Genomic DNA, 17,419 nt, shown 5'->3' with positions numbered 1-17,419 from the left:
GGTGTGTCTATGATCAAAAATACCTATCCCGCAAAACCCCAAAATTGCAGTTCAGCAGCATTGGCTATCTGTAGGCAGCGGAGGGGCACCACGGTGGCTAACAACTCTCACTTCAACCAGCGTATTTAACTTCGTTGCATCAGTGTAGTGAATAGGCCAGCTCGAATCTCTGTGCAAACCTCAGCGGAATATCTATGAAACACATGTGAAACTGCAAAATTCAGTTGGCAGCCTGGGCGTAATGTGATGTAGAGGCATCCGAAAAGATGTCGTTCATTCAAGGAGCCTCCGCACGTTTTTTTTGAAAACCTCTCAACTCGGTTGTAACGGCAATCCTTCTAGATTTGGTTTTCCTCTTTTTTTGCTGTCTATTATTATGTAATAAGATAGTGTCTTACCAAATTCTGGACTTTCTTTTGAAAGTACCCATTGCATGTCTGACACTCTTCAACACACTGCTCTACTTACATAGTTTCAGTAGAAGTTGCCATATGCTACTTAAATTAACCCTGGTGGTTGAAATTTCTTTGTTTATTTCAGGCGGACTTTTTTATAGTTCGTATGAAAACAACATTTTTTTCCAAAAAAACCTATGCTTGAAGACTAAAGTGTCATAAGTCACTCGGTCTGACATTTTGAAGGCAGTTGAATATCGTGATTAGATTTCACTAGATGTCTGGAACTTCGGTGACTGCGAGAACCGATCTGTAAGCTAAAGAAATCACACACCCGTTAGCTTAGGCGATCACCGGCTGATTGATTTTTACCAAACAGGTAGATGCACTGTAGAGTTAAAGCTCCTGAAAACGTTTTACAAATTCCTCGGCCAGGTATAAACGGGAAGAACGTGAGTAAGTTGACAAAGGATAAATCACGGTTATCACTTCTGATCACATGAGCTACAGTGTGAATCTGAAGAGTGTCACAAATTTTCTTAAATGATCAGGTTTGGTGATGAGTGCATAACCAACAACTGCATTCCTTTTTGTTTCGCATGAGTGTCACACCACAGAAGATGCTTCTGCATCGTTGCACCGTAAGATCTGAATTGGAAACGGCTCTTTTTTGATTTCATAACATCGATTATGTGCGACTGTTGTTTCAATGTAGAATACTGTGTAGGCGCTCCTGATGTAAAGTGTTGGCCTGAATTTTCAAGCCTCTGGGGGAACATTTACAATACATCCCTGTTTGGTGTTAACTTTTAATTAGTTCAAGACTCAAGACTTCAGACTTCAAAATCTATCCAGAAGGAGCGAATTTTTTTCCACGTGAAACAATTAGGAAACCTTGTTCAGTAACACCTTTCATAAGTAAGGTGTTGCTTAAGTAGAGCATTTTCTGTATGTGTTTCATGGAGTTCAGTTTCGGTTTCCATGGTGATCGCTAAAGTATCAGGAAGGTTAGATTCCTGAAAGCAACCTGGGAATGCCCGGAACCTACTGTTCCTTCAAAAACTCAACGGAAAGCCGGCAAGCATCCAGGCCAGTCAATCATTCAATCAATTCAGCAAAACCTGATGAGTGTTCTTGCATGCCACAGAAGCACGACCGAATGTGATCTGCGTTCAGGCATTTCATAGATGCACGATCGATGTTGATGAGTGTCCACTAACGCCTATCAGACAACCTGGATCAATGTCAGAATATCCCCTTTAAATATCGTGGAGCCGTTGTAACTTTTGCTCACTCACTCGCTTGCACTCACGCTCTCGCAATCGTTTGTTCGGAATATAGCAGTTGTGTTCCCTTCTGTGGGTCTTTTTTCTCCGGCATTGGGCACTGGAACGGGTCAGCAGCAGATACCACAGATTGCGGAATCAGCAGATATAACATAAAGGTAGAAGGCTTTCACCGTTCGAGAAAATACATGCTTCTACGATTGATCAATGCTATTGTATTAAACAAGCTGATTTAAACATTTACCTAATGGATAGAGCAACAGACTAGTGAAGATGATGGGAAAATTCATCCACCGCAAATTCAGTACAGGTGTGGTCAGATTTTGGTCAGTTTTGGTGTTACTGTTACTCAGTTGTCGGGGTAACTGGTAGACCGTTCCACTACGCCTTGTTGATTCCACCTCATTTTTTCCTAAACCCCCTTATGACCTGATTCGAACAATCTGGCTGTACTAGATCAGAGGGTGGAAGCACTGAGCTCGAGTTCCGTCCATATAAGGGCACATCAGTAGTATATATTCATAGCTGTACCGGGGTCGAACCTAAGACCAGCGAGAGGAGTGTGTTAACAGTACCTCATCAGTGGACATTGGAATGACGTATCACGTCTAGCCCAAAAAGCACATCCACACTATTACAACGACTACTCATGAGTAGCGATTAGAAATAAAAACTTTTAGCCCCTACATTATCAGTGTTCCCAAAAAAATGGTTATCAATAAGAACGAATAATTAGCCCACCAAAACGGCTTGGCTGATTTTGAATGCTCCAGAATATGTGGAGACGAACTCTAAATTACCGTAGAATACCATAGTTTGCATGCCTCGGAGCATGGACAATCTGTCCGTTCGATGAGAATAATCACCAATGCTGTTGGCGAACTATGAGGTTGGCTCTGGTAGCCAAAAAAAACTAAGAGTCACACTTTTCGGATTACACCGATTTCCTTTTTTTGATCAGAACCGGATGGACGCGCATCGATGAACATAAGTGCCGTATCAGACGGATGCAAGTCAATAGCCAAGCTCGGCGAACAGATCAACTGCCCCATCTGATCAACCACCAGTAAGACGGAAGTGAACTGGGAACTTGCTGATTTCGTCTAATATTAGGGTTTCTTAGTAAAAAACAATGACGTGCATTTATATGTCGTGTAAATACATAATGGTGCAGAGGCTTTTGACGTCTTCCAGAATAAGAAAATATGGCAACGCTTGTTGAAGTCGTTTTGTTTTTCCAATTTATTCCTGTTGAGATGGAGACAGCAAATAGCTTTGGTCTCATGGTTTCTATGCTTTGGTAATACAATCAATATTTTTCTCTACTTCCAAACCGCAGGAACTTACCAACGACGAAGCGGATCCAATGGACGCAAAATATCTCAAAGTGCAAGCTGAATTTGTGATTGACCTGAAAGTGAGTGCAGGTCACTTGATGCATACATGGTTAGCCATGTGGACCAGAACTGTTTTAGCCTAACATACTTCTGTGATGGACGAAACTGGGGAGAGCAAGATACGTCCAAGCACCAGTTTTTCGATTAGCGATCTTTCGGTTACCTATCAAGGCTGAAGACAGAAAATAGAAGGTGGTAGCAAACGACAATGTTCCCAAAGATCACAGTCGAAAAATGGTAGTAAGACTTACGGTTTAGACCTTTAAAGGAGGTCCGGTTGAATGGCATGTTAAACTTTCACAGGCAACCTGTTTCCACCAACCAATCACGAAAAGCTTCCGCCCCCAAAACTCCATATCGTCCGATTGGATGTAACAACTGCTGTTGAATGCGGCCTCTCCTTCATGCATTCAAGTTATGTCAAGCTGATAGACTCATAAAAGGCTCATTTGAACGAAGTGATCGTTTACTGAGGAACCCGACAGGTTGTGTTTATCAGCCAGTGCATGTGTTATCATATCAAGGTCTAGTCTTAGTTATCAATGAAGCAGGCTCAGTTGCAAGTTTTCCTTTGGCGTGCTCACTTCCTAAAAATAAAACAGACGGATAGTAATAGCGAACGGAAGAAAGCCTTTGCTGAAGAGTTATTTATTGAAGACCCCCGACTGAACATTTGCAGACTATTGGACAGGGAAGCAAAACTCTCATATGCATCTTGTTCATAAAAATTGTGTATCCGTCTACTTCTGGAACGCGCCTTCCCGAGCTTCTCAGTGACTATCACTCAAACGTAAACGTGTGCTACAAAGTGATGCTACAAATTCCCTAATGAATCTCACTTCTCAATGGACGCGAAACAAAGTTATGAGAAAACCACATAGCACTTACATGCTTCATCAGTAGTATCCACCGTTATGATAGAACTGGAGTCTGTAGACACGTTAAAGGTTCCCAACATTGGGTCGGATAAAGACTGCCGGACGATATTCCGCAACTGAAACCAAGTCAAAATGCCGGAATTATGGTTTTCAGACAAGTTGCTAAAAATATTTCATACCCCAAAAAAATAGGTTGATTCGCTATAGTCAATTATGAGATGGTCTCAAAATTTTACCAGAGGGAATCTCAAATATCATCGCAATTTATGTAAAAATAAAAGCATTGTTACTCTCATAAATGCACAGCCGGTGACAATACGTTTGCGCGTAACAAAGCTTTTGACATCCGTAGGAAGGTCGCCGAGCTGAAACGATATTTGGAGATGTGAGGTATACGGAATCAGGAAAATCTGAAGATTAAACCGATATCAAAATTTTGGAGCGATTTGTCCCTTCAGGATACCTAGCCTGAAAGTTACGTCGCTGTAGTTTTAACCTTGGCCTAGCAGTAGTTTGTTGTGTCTCAAAAACAATTCCGAATGCCAAAAAAACATGGATTTATCAGTTATCGGTTAAGCTCAGTTCAAGTACAGTAAGACTGGTAAGTCATTGTATGTTTCCAAATTTGGCTGCAACAGGTATCTTTTCTATCGAAACAGCGATGTGTATCTAAGCAATCCGAGTGTGTAGGATGTTCAGAACACCAAAGAACATGGTGACTCGTTGGTTTACACAAGAAGCGACCTTACACTTCTCAGTTTGGGAATGTTATCTTGCGAATACACACCAGGCCGTTTGTTTGAATGGGAGCCACGTGACCATAGTTGAGCTGCCTGTGTTTTGATCAAGATCTGCGTGCAAATCTCAGCATTATGACGTTCTGTCACTGATGGGCTTCCGTGAGTGGTGAATCTTCAGATGCGCACGTAATCAAACATGACTAACACTGGTCATGTAACCATACCAATTTCGCCGCAGCGTGCGTTCACAAATCAACAATCTCAATACGCACAGCAGCACTCTGCATGCATTCATTTTTCAAATTCCAAATAAAAAATGTCTTTTCGAAAACATACCACATCGACAGGTGTGCCTTTTCACAAAGAAATATTCAGAAGAACAATTATCTGACGGTTGGTTGGCGATATTTTTGCCCTGACCATTGAATAAAATGAACAATGTGGTAGGAAAGCCGGTAGTTGAAGAAGCCACTACAAAACTGTCAAACTAACGGTTTCGATTGTAAGCACATCGGCATCTGACGGCGAGCGTAAAACGGCCGAATTTTTCTATGCAGAAAAGGTCGAATCAAACAAGCCCGGGTTAGATGTTATGCGGGCAAGTTCTCCTAATTGAATTCAGTTCAGTTTAAACAGCTATAAACCGTGTACTATTGACACATTGGTTCCAGTTTCAACCAGCGGAAAATGGGAGAATATTGTACATATAGCCAAGCTTTAGAGGCCATGGTAAGTTCAGTTAGTTCGAGAACTAGGTCGCTACAGATTGAAGGCATAGCTCTCATTTACGAGTGCCATTGACTGATCGAGTGGGCCATTTCTTCCACAGCCACTAACCATTGGTGAGATGATTACCGGAGCCCTCATCCAGGGAGGTGGCAACTGTCGACTCAACTAAGTTTACTGGTTAGCGCACTCATAGTTCGTTGCCAGGTCATACATTGTCCACCTGCCGGTTGCTTTCACTCAGCACAGGGCTGGACGAAAAAAGCTCTGCAAGGCAGATGGTCTCCTGGCATGTGGAATACATATCCTAACCAGTGTAACCTATAAACCGATGGTAAAGCACGAACATCTGTACATAAGGACCACGTCTCTGATCCATAAGGCAGGATGGATTTCACCACCTCAGTGCCCTTGACAGACAAACTGACGTTACACCACAGTCCGATATTCCATTGAGCAGTGGATGCCGCGGATAAGTTGAATGTCCAGTCAGGATAGGACTGCAAAGAAACAAAATATGTTCCAAAAAAAGAAGCCAACGGTTGTTGCTACGTGGACCATTGCTACGATGATTGGTTGTTCATACGTAAACCGATTTGTTGGTTGCCTGCCCGACCGGTGGAAACAATCCAACGTTATGGCCAGTCTTCTCGTTACAACAACGCCATCAACTAACTATACCCTGCAAACGATTGTGTATTTATGACGTTATTCGAACATACAGTATTTCGAACAAGAGCCGTCCCTGGAGGGATTCTTTGTCCAATAGAATTGTGAAATGGTATAACCGTTTAGCTGTTCTTTCTTCCAATGGAATCTGTGTGGAGCTTGCAATATCCTAATAACGCTGGGGTACAATGTATCTTGTTGTTGAGCTTCGTTTTCTTCACTAGGGGCCACCTACAGCCGTTATACAACGAAAAATCTATTCTTCAGCCTACAGGCCACGTGACATAACCAATTGTAGCTCATGCTCCGGTCAGTCGTTTCATCTCGGCTTACAGTTTCTTTTTTTAGCTTCATACTTCCAAACTGCATTTTACTATTTCGGGGTAACGCTACGGTTAGATAGCAAGCGTTGTTCCGTGGTGACATAAGTCACCTCAGTTTTGGATTGCAGGCTACATGTCCGCCGATAAGTGGGTAAGCCACTGAGCACAAATATCTCATTCAAGGAGTGTTCGAAAACGCAACCAAATGGGTCGCCACACATGACACGTATTCCTCCTCATTGAAATAACAGGGCTTCTAGATGAAGAAGGGCACATGTCCGGGTCAATCAACAGTCGCGGAGGAATTAGCTTGACTTCTGTCACCAATTCTACGACATCTTACTGAGGTTTGTTAGGACGGGGCCCCAAGACAGCAAGCCAGTCTATGAACTGAAGGTGGGTGTGTGGGCCATGTGAAGCGTTAGAACAATGACGTGCCAATAAACGTCCGTTGACATCGATAGTGCTTTCAACTATATCAATCGATCAGTTCCCTTCAGCACGCTTGAGTAAAGGAGTTTGACCCGTACGTTCATGAATATCATACGCAGTCTAGCTTGAATTCTCTTAGTTGCGTTAGAGTGTATGGAGAGATATCCAAAAGCTATTTTATGAACAGTGCTTCCAAGAATAACGTCCATTTTTTCTTCTTTATCTCATTTCACGGATGAGATGGGAGGGCAAACACAGGAAGTTCCTTCAAACTTCTGTTTTAAGTTTTCTGCGAGTGAGAAGTTAGTCAATTTGGAATATCGACAAAGCATTCTTTTGAACAAGATCAAAAGACAAAAGCAATACTAAAAAACTAACCGGGGCCGTTTAGTCTTTTAGCATGTGTTTCGCTCTTACAGTTAAGTCGTGTCGCAGAAAGTACAGCCATTGAACATGCCTCTGGTTGATTTTCGTACTGTTCTCCTTCTCAGATGGGATGTGAGTGACCCTCATTGTGCTTAACTAAAGACACTGGAAGACTTGGCGAGTAAACGATTTTTTCTTTCCATTATGAAGCCTTATTCAAATAGATAGATTTGAGGCATTGAGGCACCAGAGTTTTGGGCTGGCTTTGATCTCAATGAAGATGACATTCAGTATATTTCTACATGCATATATCACGTTTACTCCCCATACTGAATGAAATGTTCACATTCGTTTGACTTCTGTAGACATCACAGACAAGCTTTTAGCCTTAAATCTGTGCAAAACGTGCATACTCTGTATACCCTATGACATTCAGTTTTCCCTTTAATCCGAGCGTTTCATGCAAAAGAATAGAATAGGACAGCACACGGCGAGCGTATTTTGGAACCGTTGCATGCCTCCGGGTTTCTTCAATTCTCCGCCATAAATCAGTCGTTCCGAAGCAAATTTTTATTAGTACGCGGCAAATAGACACTATTGTTTGACACGTGTATCCGTCATTGAATCCAGCAGGAGAGTGGGCGTTCTTTTTGTTTGCTCATTTGCGTCTGTGAGATGTATGTTGGGAAAGTTGCAACCCCGGTTGTTCTAGTCGTTGCAATCCTGCGCACAAAGAAACAACGAAAACCAGTTTTCCGATGTAGGCTATAACAAGACGAAGAATACAATATCGAATTAACGGGAGCAAAAACCTGAGAGTCTTTAGCAACATTCTCAAGTAAATTTAAAAGGAAATGCCGCATTGTTGAAATAACTAGTTTCCGTAAGGCTTTTTTGTCGGAGGTTCCCACGAAGTACTTGCTGGTCTCCAGAGAAAAAGCCAAATCGAACCTATTGGTAAATCAGTCCGTAGTAGGGCGCAATGTTTCACCGAACGTTTTCGTGCGTCAGCAAGACGTTCACTGGAACAAATATCCAAGACTAGCAAATTATCACTGACTTCCTGCACGTGAAACATGGATAGCGAGCGGACTTAAGTCTATTTAGTGACGTAACAAAGTGAGTAGCTCACGGGGAAAGCAAAACCCATCAATGATTGAAACGTTCATCTGGGAAGTCATTTCTTGAGGAGGTATCCAACATTTATGAACATGTGATGTGAATCCTATGATGGGAGGATGGGCGGCGCCATATCCGAACTAAGGGCGAGTTGGTAATGCGAGGAGATTTGGGTTTTCTGAGGAGATCTCGTCCTGTAAGTTAAGTCAAACTATGCTGAAAAGCCGACAAGCACTGTACAGATGTTTCATTCTTATTGGGTATCATCAGCAGTGCGCATCTCTAGAAACCCCAGGGAGTCTCGAACCCGCGACCTCCCGGCTATTAATTTGAACACTTAACCTTGCGAGTTACTTACACTGATGATAATTCTTTCTCGGCCGAAAGACTAGGCGTTCAGATTTTTCAATCGGATGGCCTCTAGTTCCAGACCCTGAAATTTCGCGAGGTGCACATAGATTAGTTTACGTACAGGATGAAATGCAAGATGAACCAGTAAAAAAGAACTATTAATAAAAAGCCCATCAACGAGGTCTCAGCAAAATTATCTGAACTCAGTCCATCAATCGGTTTTATGAAAATGTTAACCACGTTTATTCCTGTAATAACTCTGTCAGCTGGTTTCCAAAGAACACTTTTGAAATCGCACTGTGTAATTACGCTAGTCAAAGCGATGTGTTAATCTAAGCTTATGCGATGATTTTTTTGAAATTCACATGTAATCCACTGCAAATCTGGTCCCGTTTTGTTCGTCTCTGTAATCTGTTGAAGTCATTAACTGCGTTGAACAGCTTCATGGTTTACTTTGAGCTCATGGGCATCGTAGTTGGTTGAACTGGCGATTCGATAAAGTCCCTCTTTGCCAGTGGTATATTCATATTCCTTTTCATAGTGTGCAGAACAGAAGTAGTTTTGATAGTCCAGTCCGTAAAAGTTCATTACTTGTAAGTAATAAGTAATACCTGTGTTAAGCATCTTTGCAAAGAGGCTTCAAGGCTGCCTGTGTGATGCGCCATCTGCCTCAAAGACTGCGAAGGATTCCATCGGCTTTCAGGCTCCGCGATTCCAACATGCCACGAAGAAGACAAATATCATAAATTACAATAAAGTCACACGAATAATCACTTTATGGTCGCGAAATACACTCATTTGCCAACAAATTTGGTTTTGCGATAGACTCATCTGGAACCCGTATCACAAAGGAGGGATTCATTTGAGCTCCAGGCGAGTCTCTCGCAAAACCAAATCTGTCTTCAGATGAGTATATTTTGCGAATTTCGAGCAATTCGGTTTAAAGTAAAGTATTAGGTTGACGAATACTCGGGGACCGCTGATGAGCCCTAAGAAGGGCGAAACCGGTCGTGGGCTGCCGAGGAAGTTTCGAATAGTGCATTACGATTCACTTGATATATTGGGAGAGATTTTGTGAAATATGTGGTTTTAGCCCCTAGCATGCATCCACCGCGATATCATTGGTACCATTTTGAGTAGTCGAATTAGTCCTTCTTGCAAAGGGATATGGAATGTTTACAGAACAGCGTGAAATTACAGGATGTTTTCTAAGCTGTTTATGTACTGGATGCATTGTAGCAGAGTTATGTCTTTTATCATCCTCGGTGGGCTACAAAACTCGAAAGGCTGTGTTCCGATTGGGTCACTTTTTGTGAATTACTGGTCCTAAAGACGGTAGTCCACTGAGAGTGAACTTGTCGATCGAAGCTGCCTGTTTTAAACATAATTTGGCAGCTCAGTTTTCTTAGATAAAATAAAAAAAACATTGAAAAAATCATTGAGAACCTGCGGTGATGCAAAGACAACTGAGGCACTTAGACTAAGATCAGGAGGTCCTCATCGCCGATCACAAGTCACCAAATCACAGAAGTTCTGGGATTTTTCACAAAGCATCTCCCATAGCAATTTTACGATAGAAAAAATTAGCCTTGGTAATAACTGAAATAATACTTATCAAACTGTAGCGGGCGAAATTGCATTCTTTGGAAATTTCGCCTCCACAATTTTGGTCAACTTGGGTGTCGTTTGCAGTCATTTAGACCTGCGCGTCCATTGTTAGAATACTGACACTTGTTTCTTCTTGTTTTTTATTTTTGTGATTGGACAATTAGCCTGACTACTAGTGTCTTTCGGTCTGCACCCTCTCTCCATCAAGGCCGGTGGTCCACTCAAAAAGATATTGAAATTTGTCCGGGGGAACACTGAACTGACACCTGTCGTTTTGTGACAAGAATTAGGAGAGAGCTGTGGGTTATTTTGCAGCGGGCGGATAATTCTGTGAATAATCATGCCGACATTTCGCTTCTTCTTTTAGACCTCGATCTCCGGTCAAATGCTAATCACTACCAACAGCTTCGTTTTCACCCCAAACTTGGAATGCGTCACCGATTCGAATCAGTACCATCTTTTACTTCCCTTAGCCCGAATTCGATCGGTCGCAGTGTACAAAGATCACTCGGTGCTCTATTTTACCAAACGGGATTCGTAAGTTTGTGTCTCACTAATAGTTCAGTTTCCATTTGTTTAAGTTCAGTCACAAGTATGTGGATCATACGCTGACGTTTCTTCTGCATTCACTCCGCTTACCCACAGTCAACAAACGTATGGTTTCTGATGTTATAAATTTGTGTAGAATACCGGGTTGATAGTGTTTCACCGATTAAAAGGTTAAATCATAAACGGCCCGTAACCAAGGGGTCAAAATGAGTTATGCTTTCAACAGGTTACTTGATATATCACCAAGGCCTCGCTTAGAAGCAACAAATGGCGGTAATGTCCAGGATTTGCGGAGACACGGTTCATTAAGCCTAGAAAAGCAACCGATTTAGGGAGACATGGTTCATTAAGCCTCGAAAAGCAAGCCATTGCAACTAGTGTCAAAAGTTAGGCTAGGCTTATCGTGCTACGAAAGGAATCACTTCAATAAGACTATTTCTGCAATAAACTTGAAGAAGATACGCAGATTTCACACGCACCATTTTGTCTATCATGGGCCTGGGTTTCAGGATCTTCAGTGCCACCTCTCCAAAGCATGCGAGATGAATTAGTTTTAAGGCAGTTTAGTTAAAAACCTGTCCCTATCCAAAAGACACCGACCTCGGGTGTACTTAACCCTTCGTCCTCAATCAGTTTAGTAGAGTGCGTTTATCAGAATGAATGAATATACCGGTGTTAATTCCTTTGTCAATCACCCCTTGAAAATTCCTGTTCAACCATGTTCAAATCAGTAATTCGAACGTCATCTCACCGGAGCTTTGAATTTGTGGTCACCACAACAGCTTTTTAGACTTTTAGAGTGCTTACCTGCTATTTAAATAAAACTTCACCCCTTGAAAATTCCTGTTCAACGATGCTCGAATTAGTAATTTGAACGTCACTTCACCGGATCTTTGACTTTGTGGTCAAAAGTCTTTTAGACTTTTAGAGTGCTTACCTACTATTTAAAGAAAACGTTAGAACACCGATGTTATATGGAACTTAATGGGTGATGAAACAATACTAACTGTACAGAGTTGCGACATTTTTAATGAGAACATTCGTCTAAAACAGGTGTTTGCCCATTTTACTGCACGCAAATGCATGTCAAATCGATATTTTAGGACTGTCAGATATCCGCCATGTTAATTTCTCGAATCAAGGATTCTCGTGCTCTGCAAACGGAGTGCAAAATTCTCAATACATCTGCACTTGCGTGTCCGCAAAATTCAAAGTTTTGTCATCAGTGATGCGTTGGGCTTTGACAATTTCTGAGTTTCACCTCTCTCCTATTCTCGGAAAACAAAAATTTGGATTCTACACGTAATTTACTTACCTGAGGGTAATCTGACAAGCAATTCTAACCATAGACTTCCTTGTATAGTGACCCTCAAAATAGACGATTTGTTCGTGCCGGAATTTCATGTTGAGGAGTCTCAGAACAGCAAGACTTTTATATCAACGCCGTGTGATAGAAGTTCACTGGGCGATAAACTACCGAACTATCTCGGCTGCGACCTTACACTTCCGAAGATAAAAGTGGCGCAATGGATAGGGTACCAGTTGTTGCGCACTGAATAAAAGTTGGAGGAACTCGTCAGATACCGGTCGCGAACGTGGGTTAAGAAACGACATTAAGAATGTGATTAAAGAACAAATGAACGACGGCGGGTGACGTCCAATCACCTCTAATTTTTATTAGCAGGCAATGAAAAATTTCATCTATGATTTGAGTACATAGTTGATGCGGTTCAACATCAACTTGGCCAGATTTCATCGCTTTACAGTAGTCAGATTTTCAGTTTTGTCCTGTTCTGAAAGTGAAAAGAAATAGAAGAGGCAAGCGGAAAGAACAAAGCGATTATCAAGGGAATTTTAGGAGAACACTTTACATCGTTTTTTAGGATTTTTGATCCCATCAGAAGATACAAGTTTGGCCGTTGTTGAAAACGCCCAGAGGCGATCATTCACAGGAAAAGAAGGAGCTGAAACGCCAATGAGGCTTGGTGTGTGGCAGTTTAGGCTAACATATCTGACGGAAAGTAAAGCGGTCAAAAGCAAATTTGTCGCAGTACACCAAATCAAGTAGCAGAGGCGTTCCTCGTAGGCTGTTCGTAACAGAGGAAGTTGGAACATGCATTCGAACAAAGAACGTTTTGGCATCTCTTACATATTCACTGGTCGGTATAAATTAATCGACCGAAACCCACGAATTATTCCGTCATTTTTAGCGTGGAAGACCCCACAGCCCTCCGTCAGTAATGATGGTAACATTACCACTGTTTTTCTAAGCACACAGGGATGTCACCCAAGAAGCTCGGGATTCTGTTGTGCATTACTGATTGCAAAAGATCGCCGATAGTAAACCAACTTCATAAGATGAAATACAGAGCACTAATCTGAGGGGAGTTGGTCGCTTAAATCCTTGAAGCAACCACCCGGAATTTGAAAATATTTCTTTGATAACCTGGTCGTTTCGCAACTCGCCCTTTACCGACTCGCGGGGTTCGATAAATCGTTGGGAAATCTAAGTCCCCACCAACGTCACGGCGATCCCATTATCGATATGCTTGTGATTAACCGGTTGATCATCAATTTACCGATCGCCATCAGAACACAAGCAATAAATAGTTTCCACCCAACCGAAAATAAGCCGGGTCATATTCCGTCAAATTTTGCGATTAACCGCGCAATCACTCATCAAGAGAACGGCATTCTCTTCTGTGAGATCGATAGGTTCAGTGGTTGTCCTACATTTCTCCATAACTAATCGAAGTTAGTACTTCATTTTAAGTATATACACGCATGCATGCACAAAACGTTTTTTTGGATGTTGGCGCTTCCTCTGTCTGCTTGTCCCTAGATTAATATTCCGCTTTCGATAATAGTCCACCCTTAGTGCGTGAACGCCCACGGGGTAAGCTCAGCGCGGGAGGCGATCGAAAAACGTAATTATTCGCGGGATTTCTACCACTGAGTTGTTTTGTTAGCCCCAAAAACAACTGGCGCTTTCTACTCTCCAGCCGTTTAAAGCAAATATGCCTCCAATTGATTGAGTTCATTCATGCCCTCAAGACCTTGGGATTCGACAGCATTCGTTTCGCGATCCGTTCGAGTGAAGCTGCTTGCAAACGACAAGACCAGAGGGAGGACGAACCTCGCGAATAAATCTCGGTCGTAACAAAAATCAAACAAATTGCAAACGCGACAAATTATGGGCTTCACAAGATCTGGATCTTACCCCGGGAAGTAGTTCTCGAAATTTCCCTAGCCGTATGTTTTAGTTGCACCAAATCGGCGAATTACACTCAATATCAGGTTACACTATCGGTCAGAGAAAGTAAACCGAAAGATATTGTAAACGAAGAATGCAACCAAGTTACCCATTGATGCGAAAGTAACAGTCTGTGAGAATAGTTTTCAGCTACCTTATAGGCAACGCTTCGCGCCAAGAGCGTACATTTCGGTTTGTCGAGAATGGCGCCACTTGAAACATTGGACGGTTATTGTGCGGCATTTTCGGTTGGAGAAAATATCGTTAACGGAGATTTAGTTGAGTCTCTCACCAAAAAACAGGCAGCAACCCAATAAATGCTTCTCTATTTACACGACACCTGGTTCTATCAAGCTAACTATGAGACCGAACAAAAAGATAATTCCTACTAAGAACACTGTTCCAAAGGCGTCATCGAGTAGCGAAAAGTTTTCCCTATTTAGATTCGGCGGATATTCTAAGAATATTTTGACGAAACTCAAGAACAGACGGATGTCTTAGGAATGAAAACAGAATCTATCTAGCCTGTTATGGCCGACAGTTTGGCTTTGAGGTCAAGATGCCAGTCGACGTTCACAGGCTTTGAACCGAGAACGGACAATTCATCAAGACCATTCTGTTAATCCGCTTTTTCCAGAATTGCTCAACTTATTATTTCTTCTTTGGTGTAAAGGCATATGGTTTCGACCCGTTTGCATTCCGGCGGAAGAACAAAGAGTAAATCCCGGAGCCCTTTGGCGTCCGAAACGCGGAGTCCTCCACTACACACTGAAATCCAAGATCCATTCCAGCTGGCCGAAACAGTTGAGCCAGTCGAAGCCAACCCGGAATCAATGGATACCGGGTTACCAGACACCTCGATCGGAAGCACGCCTCCGGTTGTGGACCAAAAAGATGAAACTATTTCTCAGCAAGGCGATTCTGTGCTGAAAGCCCCCCTCTCAAGTAATACGGTTGTGATCCCTTCAGACTCAGGTAAGAACCTAGGATTACGAGTAGTTTTACAATGAAAAGATCAACAAAATCAACTTTGTCGTCACATAAAAATCGTGTATATTTTGTATAAGGATCGTATTTGCCACGGTTTCTTTTATCAGAGAAACAGGACTGTACTGAAACGTAGTGAAGGCGTATAAATCAGAGGGTGGAAGTAGGCTGTCTGTCGGCAAATCGGTACACAAAGTTATTCATTGAATGCGATTGCTTGGCCTCACCTGAGCCACTAAGAGCCCAAATGAGTCACATATCCCTGAGGTCACTGATGTTTCTCACCACGAAGCTGTCATAGTGTGAAACGCTCATACGCTTCTTCCCCTCTTACCTTTACTCCAATAACTTGTGTGAAGAGGATGTTTGAAGACGTCGGTAAGAAACAATGAATGGCTAATTCAACCTGACGTTATAATCTACCACACGAGGCGCGCTATCATTACCAACAAATAAAGGCTTTGGATCTGACTAGGTGTGAGGTTTGTTACACATGTTTGGTAGAGTAATCGTTTACTGAGTGTTAGTCAAATTGTTTATCTAACTCGCTGTCTGCTATCACGAAACACCCGACGCACACCAGGTTATGGATTAGAAATTTAAACGGATGTTTATAAGAAAGACGCGGTTGAATTCTAAGCCCAGGGATTACTGTGTCTGTCGGCAGTTGTCTGACCCCAGCCATTCAACAGTATTCAGCCAACCCTGAGGTGAAGACTGGTCTGACCAAAAATCACACGTGTGGTAAACCCACCAGATGAGTGAATTCGACCACATACCAGTTATACTGAGGACCAAATCCTCACTTTGCTAATCGGAGGCAAGTAAATCCACCTAAGCAGGATACGGGCACTCCCAGGCTTCCTGTTAGAGCAATTTTATTCCCACTGCTAATTTGGATATCTTGCTTTTGTCACGCGAATACTTCATTACTCACACGTGTTCTCATAACTCGTCAAGCAAATTGAACTGTATCCTGAGGTTCTCAATATTTGCATCTACCTAAAGACCAAAATTTGAAATCTTTTTCTGGTGCCTTGCCTTCGACACTGCTAGCCTAGTCGACTCAAGCCGTTTCGAAAGTACTCTTGAACCCTTCATGCATCTCCCGATAAAGCCAGATGATTGCAGTACACAGAGTTCAAGAAGTAATCAACACGCTTTTAAAAGGAATCCAGTTTCTGTTTGGAAGAAAATGGCTTGATAAGGCCATTGCATCTTCAGCGAATTGTGGAAATCCAACGTCCACATATCTGATCTGAACTACTGACAAGTAGACTAAATTTAAATAGAATATAAAAGGCGTTTTTCTTCATGTTCTCTGGCTGAATGAATATCAGTTACATTCACCTCTCCAGGGTAATCAAGACGGGTCCTGGATATCCGGCGATCAGATATGTCAACCGTTTATGTTATGAAACCGGGATTCGAGCTCCGTCCACACCACTGTCAGGTGCACCGCTTTTCTACATGTAATGCTGAATGGTTAGGAGCATATTTAAGCCCGAATCCATTTTCGGGGCAAACGCAAAACGGCATTTCCCTCCAAGGTGATATTTTGTTACATAATGTCGTACTGGGAAAACTGCAAGTAGCAAATGAACTGATGCATATTAACTGGGGACAGTTATAAAAAGATTCCTCTCCCTGCTGACCGATTTGGGGACTTGAACCCATCGCTCGTTTTCAATTCCAAAAAGGGTGGTTTCTGTATTCTTTTACAAGGATTAATAGACATGGGCCAAACGTGTTATTCCAAAGCGGGGCGTTTCGGCTACAAACTTTCCATATCCTGTTCCAAATCTCCATGTTCGAACTCAACCCTTCTGGTTAGTTTGCACAGCAATTCAAAACGAAATCCTTCAGGCAGTTGCAAACTTGATTTGCGCGCATGCCAATTCACCGCAGAGATGTTACGTTGCGCTAAGGTAGCGCACTGAGCAGTTGTCTTCGAGAGCAACCCTCTACCCTATTAGCCTCGATGGGCTCCTCAGGTGGGCGAATATATCCAGGTTGCATAATACTAGTTCTTCAACGAGCACCTGTAAGTTTGTTGGTTTGGACGGTATCAACATGAAATCCCCTGTTCGTCGAGCTTTTCGCCGGTAAAGGTAGCGGGAGAATGGTACTGGTGTCATTTTTAATCAGCATGCAAGACTTTGAAGTGAAGCTAGCAACCCAAAAACGGTTTTGTGTTCTGCATTGTTGTACATTGTTTGTGGTGGGATAAAATTCGATAACTTCAATAGAGACTTCATCCTGAAAAGTAAAGCTAGTTTGTGCTGTAAATCGAAGCAGTACTGCACAGCCTCTTTCTTCTTATTCACGATCATCAGTATT

The 17,419-nt window shown here is 42.3% G+C and overlaps 1 protein-coding gene across 1 annotated transcript in view; it reads left to right on the top strand.

Annotated features, from left to right (window-relative positions):
- The window catches only part of T265_13409 (hypothetical protein), a gene marked incomplete at both ends in the record, with an annotated part of 76,721 nt that overhangs the window by 37,825 nt on the left and 21,477 nt on the right, over positions 1 to 17,419 (top strand). Inside the window, 3 exons of the mRNA XM_009168763.1 lie at positions 3,021 to 3,098; positions 10,658 to 10,827; positions 14,766 to 15,067. Coding sequence (XP_009167027.1) covers positions 3,021 to 3,098; positions 10,658 to 10,827; positions 14,766 to 15,067 — 550 coding nt within the window. The remainder of the gene's footprint in view (positions 1 to 3,020; positions 3,099 to 10,657; positions 10,828 to 14,765; positions 15,068 to 17,419) is intronic.

The sequence above is a fragment of the Opisthorchis viverrini genome (assembly GCF_000715545.1).
Source record: "Opisthorchis viverrini unplaced genomic scaffold opera_v5_64, whole genome shotgun sequence".
Lineage (NCBI taxonomy): Eukaryota > Metazoa > Platyhelminthes > Trematoda > Opisthorchiida > Opisthorchiidae > Opisthorchis > Opisthorchis viverrini.
The sequence above is the reverse complement of the archived record's forward strand: the minus strand, read 5'-3'. Positions and strand labels throughout refer to the sequence as shown.